Raw genomic sequence first — 19,553 nt, forward strand, 5'->3', positions numbered from 1 at the left:
GGTGGACTTGGCAGTGATAGGTTAATAGTTGGACTTGATCTTAAGGGTCTTTTCCAACCTAAACGATTTTATGATTATAGTCCTTTACACCAGCTACTTGAAGCTACGTTTGGCATTAACAGCTCTGAAAAATATTGCTTGTTTGCTTAACTATGTATCAGAAAATTTGAGCTAGATCTGTCACTTATAGTATTATCTTAAGAAAAACAGTATAACAAATATCAATAATTCTCCCTTTCTCCCTGTCATTGCAGTCTAAAATAAGGGAGTGAAGAGTAGGAGATGTGATTATCTTCCTCATAGTTTGAAAAAGGGACAGAAATGTTTGGTGGGTCGTTGTCCTGTGTCCCATCCCATCTGTCCGTTCCCCCCCCCCTTTGTCCCCATATAGTTATCTTAGTTTTTTTTTTCTTTTGACTTTTGTGTGTATAATTAAATCTCCAGTGACTTAGAAACAGACCAGCTGTATAAGGTAGTCTCTAGGGCATTAATTTGGGATGTGGGACAGCTTTATGTACTTACTTCATATCTGGCAGATCACCAAACAGAAAGTGATTCTGTCACACTCCACTGAACTGTCTTTATTAGTATACTTTGAGTAGATATTTAATATTTTATTTTTCTGAAATGCTTTCCCGCACCTGAGGAATGTGTCCTAAAAAACCTCCACTGAACTCAGTATGTTTCTCTTCATTTGGGGTGGAGGGGATTGTTTAGATTAACTTGGGTTTTTAAATTATTTTATTTGTGGTTTTTTTTTGTTTTTGTTTTTTTTTTTAATCCCTATTCTATAAAAAAATTTCAACCAGCTCTATTCCTCATGAGTGTTTGCTTCTGGACCTGAAGTGAGACACTGTTTCTTTCCCTTGTTTGTTTTAGATGCATTTGAAAAGTGTTCAAACCTCGCTTTGCTGTATCTTGAATTTGAAAGATGGTTTAGGAATTATCTTGGGAATTGGAGTCTGTGGGTGAAAAAAAATTGAGATTATTGCAGGATCCTCTTTGGTCAAGAGATAATTTTAGCTTTATAAGCTTTAGGACAAGGCACGTGGTGGCTTTGTTTCACTGAAAGAGACTGCTTGCTTTATGGTTTGTGTAGTTCTAGCGCCATGTTTAAGAACAATTACAAGAAAAGTAATCGGAAGGACTCTCAACTTTCACTTCTGGTTCTTTAGCTACTGTATAAATAAGTAAAAGTCCAAATACTTTGAAAAACCAATCCTTTGGGATAGCACATAATTATCTCTGAGATGAAATAGAGCCCTAGCAGCCTCTCCCACCCAATACAATTCCAAATATTAATGGGAGAAAGGGAGTTGGTATTGGGGGAGATGAGCTGCGATTCTATGATGTGTTTATAGCAACATTGTCATTCTTATACCATTTGTTTTGTTCTGTGGGCTAGGGTAGAAACATCTCATGGCGATTCTTTGGACTGTTGATATGTTTACTTGTATCTCCTTTTCTGCCTTATTTCCTTACACAACTAATTAGATAATATACATGGGAAGGGCATTTTAAAGACGATATTGAATATTTCTAAAGAAAGAGATTTTGTAAGCAGTAGTGTTAAAAATGTTCTGCAAGTGTGCCTCATTTTAATAATTCCTCTCTCAGAAATGTAAGATAATCGTCCTAGAATTAAAAGCTTAACGTGAGCTCATCTTGTAGATGCTTTATTATAAACTGCTACTGACCTGTATAAGAATAATGTCTGAATGCTTCATGTTTAAAGCTAAGTTTCATATTTAAAAGTGAAAACTGTCCATTTGCAGACCAGAAGAAATGTTGGGGTAAATGAAGATGGATGCGATATCAGGGGTGCCAAAATGATTAATAAAACAATGTCCACTTTGTTTTTTAATTTGTGTTTTCTTAGGGGTTGACTGTTCAAACAAAAGAAATCCCTTAGAATATTATGACAAACTTGGGAAATGCAGCTGTTGCTATTAGCTTACTGTAGGATGAAATAGTAAGGAAAAAATGTTCTCTTTAAATAAACAGATATGCTATTTTACAGTCAGTGCAACAATGATGCGGGATAATAAATATAGGAGAATTGTTAAAGTCTAGATGTGTAGGTAATGAGAGTAACTACATAAAACACAGACTATGAAGAAATTTAGAAAAAAGATGGAGATAGCAATTTTATTTTTGTTCAAAACCTGTAAAATTCAAAGAGACAAAAATTGGTCCAGTGCTAGTTATATCTACTTTCTGCCTGTAAATGTAGAATTCTTGTCAGAAAGACCTCAATTTTTATATATATAAAATAACAAATGAACACTCTTCTGCTTAGTTTGTGTAACTGACAAGAATTTTTTGTCAGAGCATATATTTCTTTATGTAATATGTAATATATTAATATGAAATAGCTTTTTCCACATGTAAGATCTTGGTGGGAATTAAGTACATGTAATTTAACCTCAGGTATTCAAGAAGAAGCAAAATAATAACTTACGTCATGCTTGATTTCCACATTCACTCTGTCTCTGCTTGGGTTTTACAGTAAAATGAGTAATGTGTTGTCTTGTAAGAAAACAACATAGTACACAGTGTTCTGTGATTAAAAGGCTTTCCCTTTCATCATTATATAATATGTGTAAATTTATATTCTATATAATATTTTCCAATTCATTTAATTGCCTCTCTATTGTGTCCACATGTATCGATAATAAAATAGGAAGAATGTTATTTGAACTGGTTTTGATTTCTTAAATTATTTGAGAAGCATTCTAATGTATGTCCTAAAGGGAATGAAATCATGTAAGTACAAGCTGCATTTTCTGCTCCCTACAGAAGAGGTTTATGCATTTAACTCTCTGCTCATTCCTCTTTCTCTGCTGTAAGAGCAAAGATAAGCCTTATATTTTGCTCTTTTATGCTGTGAAGCATGCTTGAATAAGTCTTGAGAAAAGTATTGACTGGCTTATTTCTATGATTATATTTCTTACACTGTCCTAAGCCTCACTAATTTTTTTTTAGTGCAGTCTTCATGAGGACATGTTAAAAGTGCCTTGTCACTATTGCTGTTTGGACAATTTTAAACTAATGTTTTGGAGAATACTCCTGGAGAGAAAAATTTTTTAAAAAAGTATTCCTTTTCTGACAGCTACAAATGAACATTTTCAATTTTTTCATTATTTTTAAATATGAATCATGGTTCAGTGTTAAATAAAACCAGTTGAGATTAAGTACTTTTGGTATTCCATTGTGTTAGATAACAGCAAAAATACTTTATGCAGCTATATAAATTCCTTCTGGAAATTTAGGAAAGTCAAACTTCACCAGGAAAAGGTTGTCCGTTTTTTCAGCATCACTGATGAATACACTTTTTGAAGAAGAAAAAAAAATACTTTGACTATTACAACAGTCGTTGAATAAAAGTCAGTAGTTGAGATGAAAGAATACATAGTATTTCTGCAGTGATTCAGCTTAGCTACTCGTGTTAATTCAGTTAAAAAGCATGACTATAATAGCATATTAATGTTAAAATTATATAGTGCTTAGTGGTCTAGAAGACCTCTAGTATATGTTGTGGTAGTTGGCAAAGTAAAAAAAAAAAAAAAAATTTCAAATACTTATCTGTGGTGGGTTGACCTTGGCTGGCTGCCAGACCCCCACCCAGCTGTGCTCTCACTCCCCCTCCTCAATAGGATAGGGGGAGGAAATAAGATGGAAAAAAAGCTCATGGGTTGAGATACTGTCACAGGCAAAACAGGTTTGACTTGGGGAAAATTAATTTATTGCCACTTAAAAATAGAGTAGGCTGGTGAGAAACAAAGACAAAAAGTAAAACAGCTTTACCCCCACCCCTTTTTTCCAGACTCAACTTCATTCCTTTATTCCCAACTCCTTTATCCCCCGCCTGCGCAGCACATGGGGAACAGTGGGGTTGGGCTACGGTCAGTTCATAAGAATTCCTCTCTGCTGCTGCTTCCTCCTCACACTTTTCCCCTGCTCCAGCGTGGGCCCTTCCCACAGGCTGCAGCTTCCTTCAGGGCACATCCACCTGCTCTGGCTGGGGTCCTCCACAGGCTGCAGGGGAATCTGCTCCTGCACCTGGAGTGCCTCCTCCCCCTCCTTTTTCACTGCCCTTGGTCTCTGCAGGATTGTTTCTTGCAGTGTTTTGGTCGCGGTGGTTTGTTTTGTTTTGTTTTTTTTTCTTTATTCCCCCACTCTTGCTCTTCTCTTGCACACTACTGCACCTTTTTTTTTTACCCTTTCTGAAATATGTTTTCATGGAGATGCCATCAGTATCACTGATTGGTCCAGTTTTGGGCAGTGGTGGGTCTGCTACAGAGCTATCTGTAACTGGCTCTGTCCAGCACCAGGGCAACCTCTGGTGTCCTCTCACAGAGGCCACCCCTATAGACCCCTGCTACCATCTCCTTGCCATCTAAACCCAATACATTATCACAAAGTAGCATTTTAACTTCAAACTCAAAGAGGAAAGGAAGATAGGTTTTAATATAACGTACAGGTGTGGAGTTTTTTGTGGCAGCTATTTCAAAGTAAATTTATTTTGTGCCATTTTGAAGCTGATTTGCATTTTGTGATTTCTTAATTTGATAAGGTAAATTCAACATGAATTGGCTAATTGTCTAGTTCATTTCTTCTTTAGAATACTTGAGATTGAAAAAAAATCCTTATTTAAATTTTTTAAAGGCAAGAATTTTGGTCACCTGTAGTCTTAAATATACATTCTAAAATCTCCTACTTCAGTGTTTATTTAACTGGTCATGGTCTTAATGTTTTCAGTAGTGTTTTCAATTTTTAATGTTAAAGGTTCATGTTGGTTCATAAAATATGTCAAAATATGTGAGCTGTCTCTTTCTGGTCCAAACACTTTGGTAAGCAGTGATGTAACTTCTGTATTTAGCTTTTTATTCTTTCAGATGCAATTTGTTATTGTCTTGTACAGGATGAATAGATGGAGAAGATCAACAAAAAAAAGATGCAAAAATGGCAAAAGCTTTTTACCTAAATACATGCTGAAATGAAAGCAATGTTTAAACTTTTGTTTTGGGGAAATCGTGAGCTGCTTGGTGGTATTTTTATAGTTACTTGGTTTTTAGAGGTTTTTTTAGCAGATCATTGCCCTCAAAGGTTTTAGTTTTAGTAATTTTCTGTGGGATGTGGGGTTTTCAAGTTTTGTTTTGTGTGGTGGTTTTTATTTTGGTTTTTTTTTTTTTCTTCTTCTTTGATGTCCAAGAATGGTTTATGGTTTATTTTTGGTGTGGATAATGTTTTGTGGGGTGGTTTTTTTTTTGGGTTGTTGGTGGTTTTTTTTCCCCCCTGCTAATTAGATGGTAGAGTAACCTTGTGATGCATTGTTATCCTGGATTGGAATGGATTTTGACTAAATACAAAAACAAATGAGAAGATGTCTTGAAGATTGTGAATGTGTTTGTGCAATTTTAAGCAAAGATAAGATAATGTGGTTGGAAATTATTTTAAACCAGTAGAATATAATCTCCTAGATTTATTGCAGTGTCGTATATGCTTCCTGTGGTGTCATGGTTTTAGCTGGGATAGAGTTCATTTTCTTCACTGCAGCTGGCATAGTGCTGTGCTTTGGACTTAGCACGAAAACAATGTTGAGATAACACACAGATGTTTGGGCTGTTGCTGGGTAGTGCTTGTACTAGTCAAGGACTTTTCTAGCTTCCCATGCTCTGCTGGGTGCACAGGAAGCCGGGAGGGGAGGGGGTACAGCTAAGAGAGCTGATTCAAACTGGCCAAAGGGATATTCATTATCATGTAACGTCATGCCCAGTATGTTAACTGGGAGGAGCTGGCTGGGGGAGGAAGGCCGCAATCGCGGCTTGGGAACCAGCAGCGTTGGTCGGTGGGTGGTGAGCGGTTGTATTGTTTATGTTTTCTGGCTTTTTCCCTTCTTCCCTTGTCCTTTTATTATATTATCATTATTGTTATTACTCTAATAATCATAATTTTTATAATTATTAATCTAATTATTAAACTGTTCCTATCTCAACCCACAAGTGGGTTTTTTTTGTGCTTTTGCTCTTCCTGTTCTCTCCCCCATCCCACAGGGTTGAAGGGAGTGAGCGAGCGGTTGCGTGGTGTTTAGTTGGCCGACTAGGGCTGTACCACGACATGTGGTTGATTTAATTAGTAATTGAATTAGCAGTATTAAAGGTAAGAAGTGTGCTAAAGATGAAAGGCACCATGACATCATCTTGTTTCTGTCACGCTGGGTTTGTGAGAATAAGAAACCTTATTTCTTATTAGAACCGAGTGTGCAAATATAACTTTCTAGAATATCTTTTAATGACTATTTAAGGGGATGAACATACAAATCATAACAGGAATAACAGACTGGCTAGCAATTTAGCATCTTAATGGAACAGAGTAGCTTGGTTGTTTCACTGAAAAGAGAAAAACTTAAAAATAAAAAAATGTAATACTTCTAGCTTTGAATGTTGTAATGGTTTAGCCCCAGTCAGCAACTAAGCACCACACAGCTGATACCGTAAGTCGGCAAATATAAGAACCCTCTAAAACTCAATTTGTAGTTTTAGAAAGCAGGCATTCTTTATTGCACTGCCAGGCGAACAGGGGATCACTCCACCTAGTGTGTGCACCAAGTTGCTCTACTACAGGGGTTATATGCAATCAAAAGATACATATTAATTAAATTTCTATGAAATAATTACCATATCCACGCTATTCTTGGAACTCATTAATATATGCAAATGTCCTTAACACACGTGCATTCATGTTCCTTGGTGATCTTCCAGGGTCCTCTGGTGGTCATCGATAGTCTTCCTCACCGTGTCCGCTGGTTGAACTCAGTCTCTGGGCATGCTCAGTTTGTTTTTGGCTTGGTTACACAATTCTTAATGATACCGAACTAGCTTATTCTAGCACATCTCCCTTATTTATTCTACTCAAGGATACAGTGCCTCCAGACTCCCTTCTATATGATCATGTATAGCAAGTTCTAAAGCTGTCTTATTCGCAAAGTATTCCAAGTATTTTAAACTTAGCTGTTTTGCTCTGATTAGAGGGGGCTGCATGTTCTTTTGAAGCTGGTATCAGGTATCACAGCCTCTCACTCACTGCCCCACCCCAGTGGGACTGGGAAGAGAATCACAAGGGCCAAATTAAGAAAACTTGTGGGTTGAGATAAGAAAAGTTTAATAATTAAAATAAAACAGTAATAGTAATACTAACAGTAATAATATAATGAAAAGGAGAATTAACGGGGGGGAGAGTGAGAGAGGCGAAACCTCAGGGGGGGGGAACCAAACGAGTGATGCAACCGCTCGCCACCCGCTGACTGCCACCGCCGGTCCCGGCTTCTTGTGCACCAGGCAGAGCATGGGAAGCTAGAAAAGTCCTTGACTAGTATAAGCACTACCTAGCAACAACTAAAACATTGGTGTGTTATCAATATTATTCTCATACTAAGTCCAAAGCACAGCACTATGCCAGCTGCAGTGAAGAAAATGAACTCTATCCCAGCTAAAACCATGACAGTATTTTAGTATAAGTTTGTTTATAAAAATAAAAATTGATGTTCAGAATGTTTCAGGAACGAACTGACTTGCAGTGTTTAGATACTCTGTCATACTTTCTGGACTTGAGGTCTTTGTTAGCCTTGTATGAAAGTAGGACTTAACGGTCTATTTGCCTTAAGAGAACAGTGAATGCTGATCCTTTATTACCAGGTTTTCCAGTGGCTGAATTGCATCCTTTTTTAGAATTTTACCCTTATAGGTACATAAGGTTTCAGATGCTATTGCTACCCTTTATTCTTCTTGCCCAAATGTTAAAGTTTACTTTAACATGACTGCAGAGAAGTGTCTCTTTCAAAACTTGTGACTCCTTTTATCCAGTATCTCCCTGATTAAGTAGGCAGGTGATCAGATTTTCTTTTAACTCACCTTCCCCATTTTATGGCCAATCTCCTGCTTAGCCTGTTCAGTGTTTAAAAAAACCAACAAAAACCCAAACCAAACAAACAACAAAACCCTGCTTTATTCTGATCAGCTGTCTGTTTCTCTGCTCATCAGTGTTTAATGGTCCAGTCCAGGGGACTGGAGCATCTCCCTTATGAGGAAAGGCTGAGAGACCTGGGTTTGTTCAGCCTGGACAAGAGAAGACTGAGGGGGGACTTCATAAATACCTATAAATATCTGAAGGGCGGGTGTCAAGAGGATGGGACTAGGCTCTTTTCAGTGGTGCCCAATGACAGGACAAGGGGCAATGGGCACAAGTTGGAACACAGGAAGTTCCACCTCAATATGCGAAAAGAACTTATTTCCTGTGAGGGTGAAAGAGCAGTGGGACAGGCTGCCCAGGGAGGTTGTGGAGTCTCCTTCCGTGGAGATATTCAAAACCTGCCTGGATGTGTTCCTGTGCCCCCTGCTCTAGGTGTGCCTGCTCAGGCAGGGGTGTTGGACAAGATGATCTCCAGAGGACCCTTCCAACCCCTACCATTCTGTGATGCTGTCCTAATTATAATGCACAGAAAGATGACAGGAGATATTTTTGTATCTGGCACAAAACTTAGTTCATTATGTCATGATAAAATACAGCATATAATAATCCACGTGCATGCAAATCAGAATTTGAAGCCTAACATTAAACTAGATATGAAGGGGGAAGGGGATAAAACCAGGCTTGCTAGGGATGAGCCTAGGGGTGGCATGCCTGTGTTGGAGATGAGATCCATAGCTCAACTGAAGTGCATTTACACCAATGCACGCAGCAGGAGGAGCTGGAAGCCATTGCGCGCCAGGGAAACTATGATGTGGTCGCCATCATGGAAACATGGTGGGATGACTCGCACAACTGGAGCGCTGCAATGGATGGCTACAAGCTCTTTAGAAGGGACAGGCAAGGAAGGAGAGGTGGAGGGGTAGCCTTGTATGTTAGAGAGTGTTTTGACTGTCTAGAACTCAACGACGGTAATGATAAGGTTGAGTACTTGTGGGTAAGGATCAAGGGGAAGGCCAATAAGGCAGACATTCTGGTGGGAGTCTGTTATAGACCACCCAAACAGGATGAGGAGACAGATGAAGTACTCTACAAGCAGTTGGCTGAAGTCTCACAATCTCTAGCCCTCGTTCTCGTGGGAGACTTCAACTTACCAGATATCTGCTGGAAATACAACACAGCAGAGAGGAAGCAGTCTCGGAGGTTCCTGGAGTGTGTGGGAGATAACTTCCTGACGCAGCTGGTAAGCGAGCCTACCAGGGGAGGTGCCCCGCTGGACCTGCTGTTTACGAACAGAGAAGGCCTGGTGGGTGATATGATGGTCGGAGGCTGTCTTGGGCTCAGCAACCATGACATGACAGACTTTTGATTCTTGGAGAAGTAAGGAAGAGGGTCAGCAAAACCACTGCCCTGAAATTCAGAAGGGCAGATTTTGGATTGTTAAGGAGTCTGGTTAACAGAGTCCTTTGGGAGGCAGTCCTGAAGGGCAAAGGAGTCTAGGAAGGCTGGATGTTATTAAAGAAGGAAGTCTCAAAGGCACAGGAGCAGGCCGTCCCCATGTGCCATAAGTCGAGCAGGTGGGAGAGAAGACCGGCTTGGCTGAATAGGGAGCTTTGGCTGGAACTCAAGAAAAAAAGGAGAGCTTACCGCCTTTGGAAGAAGGGGCAGGTGACTCAGGAGGACTACAAGGATGTTGTGAGGTTATGCAGGGAAAAGATTAGGAAGGCAAAGGCCCAGCTGGAACTTAAACTGGCCGCCACCATTAAAGATAACAAAAAATGTTTTTATAAATACATCAGTGACAAAAGGAGGGCCAGGGAGAACCTCCCTCCTTTGTTGGATGCGGAAGGTAACCTTGCCAGGAAAGATGAGGAAAAGGCTGAGGTACTTAATGCTTTCTTTGCCTCAGTCTTTAATAGTCAGACTGGTCGTCCTCGGGGTTGTCAGGCCCCTGTGCTGGGAAATGGAGCTAGTATGCAGAATGAAGTCCCAGTTGTTGAAGAGGTGGCAGTCTCCGACCTGCTCCTTCACCTGGATGTTCACAAGTCCATGGGGCCGGATGGGATCCACCCGAGGATACTGAGGGAGCCGGCAGAGGAGCTCGCCAAGCCACCCTCCATCATTTATCAGCAGTCCTGGTCAACCGGGGAGGTCCCAGATGACTGGAAACTAGCGAATGTGATGTCCCTCTACAAGAAGGGTCGGAAGGAGGATCTGGGGAACTACAGGCCTGTCAGCCTGACCTCGGTGCTGGGAAAGGTCATGGAGCAGATCATCTTGAATGCTGTTACGCATCACATGTGGGACAACCAGGGGTTCGGGCTCAGCCAGCATGGGTTTATGAAAGGGAGGTCCTGCCTCACTAACCTGGTCTCCTTCTATGATAAGGTGACCCGCTTAGTGGATGAGGGGAAGGCTGTGGACGTTGCCTACTTGGACTTTAGTAAGGCCTTTGACACTGTCTCCCACAGCATTCTCCTGGAGAAGCTGGCTGCTCACGGCTTTGACGAGTGCACTCTGCACTGGGTTAAAAATTGGCTGGATGGCCGAGCCCAGAGAGTGGTGGTGTATGGAGTCAAATCCAGTTGGCGGCCGGTCACGAGTGGTGTTCCCCAGGGCTCAGTGTTGGGGCCGGTCCTGTTCAATATCTTCATTGATGATCTGGATGAGGGGTTGAGTGCACCCTCGGTAAGTGTGCAAATGGCACCAAGCTGGGTGGAAGTGTTGATCTGCTGGAGGGCAGGAAGGCCCTACAGAGGGACCTGGACAGGCTGGATCATTGGGCTGGAGCCAACGGTATGAGATTCAACAAGGCCAAGTGCCCGGTCCTGCACTTGGGCCACAACAACCCCATGCAACGCTACAGGCTTGGGGAAGAGTGGCTGGAAAGCTGCCTGGAGGAAAAGGATCTGGGGGTGTTGGTTCACAGCTGGCTGAACATGAGCTGGCAGTGTGCTCAGGTGGCCAAGGCCAATGGCATCCTGGCTTGTATCAGGAATAGTGTGGCCAGCAGGAGCAGGGAGGTGATAGTGCCCCTGTACTTGGCACTGGTGAGGCTGCACCTCGAGTACTGTGTTCAGTTTTGGGCCCCTCACTACAAGAAGGACATCGAGGTGCTGGAGTGTGTCCAAAGAAGGGCAACGAAGTTGGTGAAGGGTCGGGAGAACAAGTCTTATGAGGAGTGGCTGAGGGAGCTGCGGTTGTTTAGCCTGGAGAAGAGGAGGCTGAGTGGAGACCTCATCGCTCTCTACAACTACCTGAAAGGAGGTTGTAGCGAGGTGCGGGTCGGTCTCTTCTCCCTAGTAACAAGTGATAGGATGAGAGGAAACGGCCTCAAGCTGCGCCAGGGGAAGTTTAGGCTGGATATTAGGAAAAACTTCTTCACCGAAAGGATTGTCAAACATTGGAACAGGCTGCCCAGGGAAGTGGTGGAGTCTCCATCCCTGGAGGTATTTATAAGAAGGGTAGATGTGGTGCTTGAGGATATGGTTTAGTGGTGGACTTGGCAGTGATAGGTTAGCGGTTGGACTTGATGATCCTAAGGGTCTTTTCCAACCTTAACGATTCTATGATTCTATGATTTTCAGAGATCCCTGCTACATGGCAAAATTCATAAGCTATATATAGATATGCACACATATACAGTGTATATGCATATATGAGATTCCTCAAGTAGATGGTAGAGGTATGCATTTAATGGAGACCTGTTGTACTTTAAGGTACCAGAAACTTGAACAGTTTGCTGGGGGTACTTACTGTGTCAAATAACAGGACTTTTCTTTTTTTTTTCCAAATGAAGAGTGTGTTTAGCTTTGTCTTGCCTTTTTGCTTTTATCTTTGGAGAAACGATTTTTAGTTGACATCACACACAGTAGAATGTTTCAGCAAGGCATACAGAAATAATGGGTTTTTTGAAGAATGATTTTCATATTACAACATCTTAACATAAAGCATTCAAGACAAGAGAAACGTTTATATTAAATTAGATCTGGAATTGCTATTATTGAATAGGCTGCAGGTACTAAGCCAACTGCGGTGCAACTGAAATGTTTATATTTGAATCTTGAATTTAGTACACTAGTTATTCATGTGTGCATTCTGTTACACTCTAGGATATTAACATTGTTTCAAAGCTGTCACTGGAAATCTGATTTCCAGGTGATCTGAGATATCAGATATAACTTCTGCTAAGAAATCAAGTCAGATATAGCACAGTGGATTATAGTTTCTTGATGGACCAAAACAATATAGTAAAATCTCTGCAGTGATTGCAGACTTGGAGCTTAGGGATATTTCCGTGCTATAGAGGGAACATGTCTGTGGCCCTGTCTCAAATTTAAGTGTTAACAATAGAAATTTTAGAGCAAAGGGATAAAATAGATATCGTGAAGTGTCAGAAGTAATAGTCATCAAAGTGTTCTAAAGTAACTAGAGTATGAAATTGCTGTACTTTTAACTGTAACATATAACCTGTTCCACCCTCTTCTCTTCAGCAATTGGGAAAAATCCAGGTATGACCCTTTTGGCTTTAAGAAAAAGCAGATTACAGCCTAAGAGAATTCCTTTACTAGAGTAATGAGATTTGGATAATGAAAATCATAGTCACCCTTCTGTCAGCAATCTCATCAGTTCATCAGCCAGTCACATCTTGTTTGTGGATCGTTAAGTTCTTCTGTGATAGGCTCCCTCGCAGCAATTCAAGCAAATATGACTTGTTGGCCATTGGTTCTTTTCTATATAGTCCCCACTATTTCAATTTATTGCTTGAGAGAGATGAGAAATCTTATAACTCTTGGGTACCCCCATACCTGAACTTCTTTGACAAGTTTTCACTTGCTTCCTTAATATATTTTTCTTTTTTTGTTATCTGTTAAACATAAGGGTAATATTATACTGTCAAAAACCAGAATTTAAACTGAATAAAGTTTAGCATTCACTTTCTTATTTTTGCTATTCCACCACACAGATGTCTGCATTACCCAATTTCTGCATATGTAATTTTCCTGCAAGAACTTTTACATATTTAAGTCCTTCGGGTTAAAACAACCACTTGTACATGTCAGACAAAGGTAAAGCTCTAAACCAGAACACATAGCCTAATAATGACATTGTTATCTAAACAGTGTTTCTACGGAAAAGAAATAATGGAGAGTTTTAAGTGTTGACTAAAAATAAAAAAGCATACACAGTTGAAAAAAAGAAGTGGAAAATTTAAAAAATAAAAGTTATAACCCCAACTAATGAATTGTAGCAGAGAAAATTGAGAAATGTGATCTGGTATGCTGATGTTTAGCACTTGCTGTTACCTCATATTCAGAGAAAGCAGTCCTTAGCTACCTGGACATCATTCAGCCATGTAGTTTGGTAACACAGGAAAAGGTGATAGTATTTTTGCTTAGCTGTTAATATTGGCCCTTGAAGCAAGAGGACTCATAATGTAGTAAAGTATCCTGAATATGATCTTTGAAATAGCAGAACTGTCATGCAGAGAGGTGAGAAGATGACTTCTAAGAAGGAAGTGGGAGGAAATGTTGGATGTTTGGGTTGGTTTTGTGTTTGGTTGTTTTGTTGGGTGGGTTTTTTGGGGGTTGGTTGTTTTGGTTTGGTGGGTTTTGGTGGTTTTTTTTGTGGGTTTTCTCTTCACTGTCACCTGCGGCTTGTTTTGGTTGTTCATGCCCCCTTCCCCCAACCCCAGGTTTTGCACTTCTCTCATTGTTTTCCTTTCCATTGCATTTTTGTTGTTGTTGTTTTCAGTTTAATTATTAAACTGTTCTTACCTCAACCCATGAGCTTTACCCTTCTGATTCTCTCCCCCATCTACCGGTGGGGGAGTGAGTGAGTGGCTGTGTGGGGCTGAGTTGCTGGCTAAACCACAACAACTAGTAACGACAGTTTGAGTACAGAAAGGCTCAATATTATATCTGTTAAAAATGAAGAGTATCTTGACTTTGTGTAGATGCTGGTTTTGTTCTCTTCGAACAGAGCAAAATGCATTTAAAGTGTACCTGCTGTACAAGCTGCAAGAATTAATAGCATTGACAGTAAGGCATGCTAGTTTCCTAAAAGAACAAGACAGTGTTGTGGAGATTTTTGTAATTACCTAAAATTCATTAGATTTAAGGTCTGAACAGATGATGAACGATTCTAGGTGTAGAGTCTGTGTATGACAAGTATGGAGTATCTCTCATTACTTAGAGTTTTTACTTGACTACTGCTTCTAAAAATATTTTGTTTTCTGTAATATGAAAAATCATATTTTAAATTATAATAAGGGCTTTTTGCCTTGGGGGGCCAGTCTTTTCAATTTATTCTTGCTCAATTTATTTTCCACCTCAGTTTAGGCCACTGAGTATTAGGACCTGGGGACTTACAGGCCCCTTTTAAGCTACTATTAATTATTTACTCTGATTATTTTTATGCATTAGAAGTATTTTCCTCTAGCTGTATAATTTGATCGTATGTAGTTTTGATAGCATGCAGGGATATTCTTAGCTTTGAAGCTTTGGCTGCATGAAGGAGTCCTAAATCTTTGCCTCATAGGCATTATGGTAGTAGTAGTAAGCAGAATAATATGACTCCATGAAGGAGCCCTAAATCTGTTCCTCATAGGCATGATAGTAGTAGTAAGGAAAATATGACTCTCTGCTGGCTTACAGTGGTGATAAGGCCTCGCAGGAAGAAAAAAACCCAACACATAAACAACCCAACCCAACAACCTACAACAACAAAAAATAAACACCTGGAGAGTGTTTCTCCTGATATCTTTGAGGTCCAAAAAAAATGCACTGTTCAAGACTCTTTAGTAACTTTCAGTTATTTATCCAAATTTTGTATTTACAAGACTAACTTTAAGAACACAGATCAAAGAAATTTGACTGTAGTTTGTGCTTCCATTTCTCCATCTGTAAATTAGAGATATGATACTCACTTTGAGAGGAATTTTTAAATAAGCTGATAAATTGTATTATCAGAGAAGATGATTCATTCAGTATCGACTTTACATTGTGACAGTGTTTGGGGAAATACTGTAGAATATATTTGATGGAAATTAAATTTGTGACACTTGATCACTGCTCACATTAAATAGTTTACATCAGTGTCACAGTAGCTGTTGCATAAATGTGTACTTGAGGGCAGGATAAGATGTATTTAGCTTGGTTTATTACTGTAAGGATTTCTTAATTATGCTTAATTTTTTATAGGAGGTGCTGAAACAGCTACAAGGAAGTATTGAAGATGAGACAACGGCATCTTCTGAACAAATTGACTTAATGGAACGACTTAAAGGTAAACTTAGAATTATGCTTTAAGTAGGTTCATTTGTTTCTTAGTTGTTGCTTTAGGATAAAGTTTTCCAACTCAGCTGCATCTTCTTTCCAGTGCTAACTTTGGAAGTTAGGCATAATCTCAGTGTCTGTTATTTTTCGTCAATTATTTTGAGACATATTTTCAAAAAAGAATGTGTTCTTATGTTGCTTTTGTGCTTTTGCTACTGTTACCCCAAGGCTTCATATGAATTGCATTTGATATATCTTACACTTTATTCACTTCATCATGAAAAAAAACCACCCTAGTTTTAATTGTTTAAATTAGTGGTGGATTAGTTCCACCAATTTTCTGAATTCATTTACATGCCCTGCCCTTTCCCTGTCACGTTACTAGAACTCTATCTGTCATGCTGAAAATTGATGCCCCCCCTTCCATAGAGCGTGTGGTGGAATGTGTACCCATCCTGTTATATGGGATGTGCAGAGCAAGCCCAGATCAATGACTCCCTGCATACATCTGTTATCCCTATCACAGAACCAGAAATATTGTAGAGGATGTCTACATTTAGGCCCCTATGGTGGAAGCACTTATCATTTACATGATGGCAGTGCATCTGTGGGATCCCTGAGAAAGAGGCTATTAGGAAGTGGGACACAAGAGCAATTCATATGATATTTATGTCACACACTGCCCATTTTTTTAAGAAAGTCAGGCATACTGGTGTCATGATACTGTTCTGGTTGGCAGGATTGTAGTTTGGGCATCTCCTCATTTAGAGGATTAGTATTCTCTAACTGTACCATTAAGACTGGTTTTGGTCACATTATGTTCTGTGTATCCCAAAGCAAAACGTTTTAAGTGTTTCCATCAAAAAAGTCATGGATATGTTAATGAAATATGAAATTAAGATAGAAATGATCTTTTAGTTTTGTGCTGCTCTTTGTTTTCAGCTCTGAAAATGTCTGCTCTTTATTACCCAGAACTGAACTTGGAAAGTAGTAACTTCCCTGGAGTGAAGTTAAGGCCAAAGGTGTCCGTGTGTTCATATGGGAGCTGGGAAAGGTCTGTGTCAAGCCCTTCAGGAGAGTGCAGTCCTGTTCCCATAGGATCGTTTCCAAGAAGAGGATTTATGAATGGAAGCAGAGAAAGCGCTGGTTATTTAGAAGAGCTAGAGAGAGAGAGGTAAACTTCTTCATTTATTCATTCAGTACAGGTTGACTTCTAATTTTAACATGAAAATTTACTAATACACCTACTATTTAGCATATGATTTTGATCAATGGTATAGTTATCCTACCAGGCAAGGAAACCAGCATGGGTCCTTTTCCAAGGGATACAGTCTTTCAGGAATGGACTGCTCCAGTGTGGGTCCCCCCATGGGGTCACAAGTCCTGTCAGCAAACCTGCTCCAGCCTGGGTTCCTTTCCACAGGCCACAGTTCCTGCCAGGAGCCTGCTCCAGTGTGGCCCCTCCATGGGCTGCAGCTTCCTTCAGGGCATATCTACCTGCTGTGGTGTGGGGTCCTCCACGGACTGCAGGCTGGATACCTGCTCTGATGTGGTCCTCCATGGGCTGCAGGGGACAACCTGTCTCACCATGGTCTTCTCTGTGGGCTGTAGGGGGATCTCTGCTCCTGCACCTGGAGCACCTCCTCCCCCTCCTTCTTCACTGACCTTGGTGTCTGCAGGGTTGTTTCTCTCCCATTTTCTCACTCCTCTCTCCCAGCTGCTGTGCAGCATTTTTTTTACCCTTTCTTAAATATGTTATCACAGAGGCACTACCAGTGTTGCTGATTGGCTCAGCTTTGGCTAGCGGTAGGTCTGTCTCGGAGCTGGCTGGAACCATAATACAAAAACTTGGTGGGTAGCACTTTAGAAACCCCTGCTCTAAAGGGCCTTTCCTGGTGTTTAGTAAAACTTTTGCAATCAAGAGCTGAAAGGGGTACACTTTTCGTCTAAGGTACTATGTCTAGGCCCCTTTCTTTCAGTCCTATCAATGAAATTGAAGCACTTTCCAATGAGTCTGTTCTGATCCTCATCCAGTAGTCATTCAGTTTTTTTCATTTTCCTAGTCAGGGTCACTAATCATGTTTGCTTCCTCTCATAAAATCTAGGTTCATGAAGGGTTGTATGAGACTATCTTCCCTTAATTTAGGAATCTCTTCCCACTTGTTCATTCCAGTCTTTAAGAATCTAATGTGTCTGCCATTTTGAACTAATGGCTATCTTCCCTTCCAGTTTTCCACTGAAATGGTCTTTCTTCGTAGTGCCTAGAGTAGTAGCAAGACTAATGGAACAGAGTTCTCCATGTATGGTATTTCATAGGGACAGGGCACCTTGGTTCTTATTCAGAGTAAGAACCTTGCAGTAGTCTTTGTCCATCTTAACAAAACAGTGTACTTGTTTGTATTTTTTCCAGTGCTGTATTCTACCACATGATAGTAAAATCTTTAGGTGTACTTGGGGCTTTCAGTTAAGCTTCAAATGAACTCCAGGTCACTCAGAACAAGGAGTATTAATTTATAGCAACTGGAGTTTTTCAATGTGGTTAGTACATCTGTTTTATGACCTGTGATCCTTTCCCACTATTGTGGATTCTAAGGTGACAGTTTTTTGGATGTTTTTCTCAATGATAATGACAGCTTAAGCAGTGAACTGATCTTTGTTTAAAATAACCTGGGGAAAAAAAGGGAGAGGGATATTTTAATTTGAGATGAGTTCACTGGTCTGGTTATGAAACACTACACAAGTGGCGTTACTGTCACAGTTCAGGGGGTGAAGATTTGTGCTGCTGAGAACATGATCTGTAGAGACATGGTCAGGTAACATCTGGCTTCATTATTAGTGAAATGATTAATAATCAAAACTGCCCTATTCATTACGCTGTTTGAGGGGACATGTAAGAACACTTAGGGCATCAGCATGGAACCTGAATAGCCAAAAGAATCAGAATTTGAGGGTGGGGGACACAGGACAGTGCATCTGGAATCACTGATTCCTGAAAGGAAAAGTAACCGCTTATTTTCCTGTGCCCTGTGGTTAAATTTTTTGGCATATTTTAGTAAGTTTCCATGTTTCTAAACATATATTTAACAGATATTTATTTTCTAGTAGATTGTGTTGTTTGTATTGAAAGAGACTTTCAGAGAACTCATGGAATTTGCAAATCTGAATATTAAAACAATTTGGAAAGAAAACGAACATTTTTCAGAGGCCTGAAACGGGAACAGATCCACTGAGGAATCTAATACATTGTCACAATACATGCTGCTTGTGGGCAAACACTTGCGTCCACGTGTTTGGACGAGGACCAAGTCATTTACTGACTGTGTGTGAATTTGGCAAATTCACTAGATGTTTAGCTTGGCCAAAATGGTCTTCTGAAGAGAGAGAAAAAAAAAAAAGGATTAAGTTACCAGAATAAATGAAGAAATTGTCTGCATATTTCTCCTTTGCTCATCTCCCCTCTAGTTCCAAAGTGTTTAAAGGGAGGGAAGAGGGTGTATGTGTTTCGTTTAACAGTTTAGAATAGAATTCCTATTAAATGTAGCCTGCTTTCTCTCTAGCTAGTTCCAAATGTATTTGGTTTTACTGAATTAGTGAAGCACGTACCTAATGTAAGTAGAGTAGCATATATTTTTGTTACCCTTCTTACTGGGAATAATATTGACATATTTATCCAAAAAAGATTTCCAAAAGAAGAAACCACTTTTCTATGATCCTGCATTCATTCAGCTTTACTTATTGTTGTGAGCCCCAAAAAAACCTCACAAACACCAAACCAGCTGGTTTTGGCTGAGAAAGGATTAATTCTTTTCACTGTAGCACCGGCAGTAGTCAGAGACCATTCCTGCTTTCCATGCTCTGCCATGTGGGCAGGAGGCCAGGAGGGGTGGGGCCACATCCAAGACAGCTGACCCTGACTGGCCAATGGGATGTTCATTCCATACCATGTGATGCCATGACCAGTATATTAAGGGGGGGCAGTTGTGGCTTGGGGACTGGTGGTATTGGGTCAGTGGGTGGCTGCATTATGTGCAGTTTGTTTTGGTGGTTCATTCCCCCTTCCCCCCGCCCCGGGTTTTGTGCCTCTCATTGTTTTCCTTCCTATTGCATTATTGTTGTTGCTGCTGTTGTTGTTATTGTTTCAATTATTCAACTGTTTGTACCTCAACCCACAAGTGTTACCCTTCTGATTCTCTCCCCCATCCCACTGGTGGGGGACTGAGTGAGTGAGCGAGAGGCTGTGTGGGGCTGAGTTGCTGGCTAAACCAAAACAGTCTTTCTTGGTACCAAATGTGGGGCTCAGAGGGTTTG

The 19,553-nt window shown here is 40.3% G+C and overlaps 1 protein-coding gene across 9 annotated transcripts in view; it reads left to right on the top strand.

Moving 5' to 3' along the window:
- The window catches only part of LOC135310824 (adenomatous polyposis coli protein-like), a 129,605-nt gene that overhangs the window by 6,530 nt on the left and 103,522 nt on the right, over nucleotides 1-19,553 (top strand). For 4 of the 9 annotated variants that reach the window (XM_064439853.1, XM_064439848.1, XM_064439856.1 and 1 more), the window contains exons 3-4: nucleotides 15,171-15,255; nucleotides 16,188-16,419. In XM_064439853.1, coding sequence (XP_064295923.1) covers nucleotides 15,171-15,255; nucleotides 16,188-16,419 — 317 coding nt within the window. Of the gene's footprint in view, nucleotides 1-5,753; nucleotides 5,859-7,271; nucleotides 7,409-15,170; nucleotides 15,256-16,187; nucleotides 16,420-19,553 lie in introns of those variants that run through there. The other 5 variants (XM_064439855.1, XM_064439857.1, XM_064439858.1 and 2 more) reach the window with 5 other exon arrangements.

This window comes from Phalacrocorax carbo (genome assembly GCF_963921805.1).
Source record: "Phalacrocorax carbo chromosome W unlocalized genomic scaffold, bPhaCar2.1 SUPER_W_unloc_11, whole genome shotgun sequence".
Classification (NCBI taxonomy): Eukaryota; Metazoa; Chordata; class Aves; order Suliformes; family Phalacrocoracidae; genus Phalacrocorax; species Phalacrocorax carbo.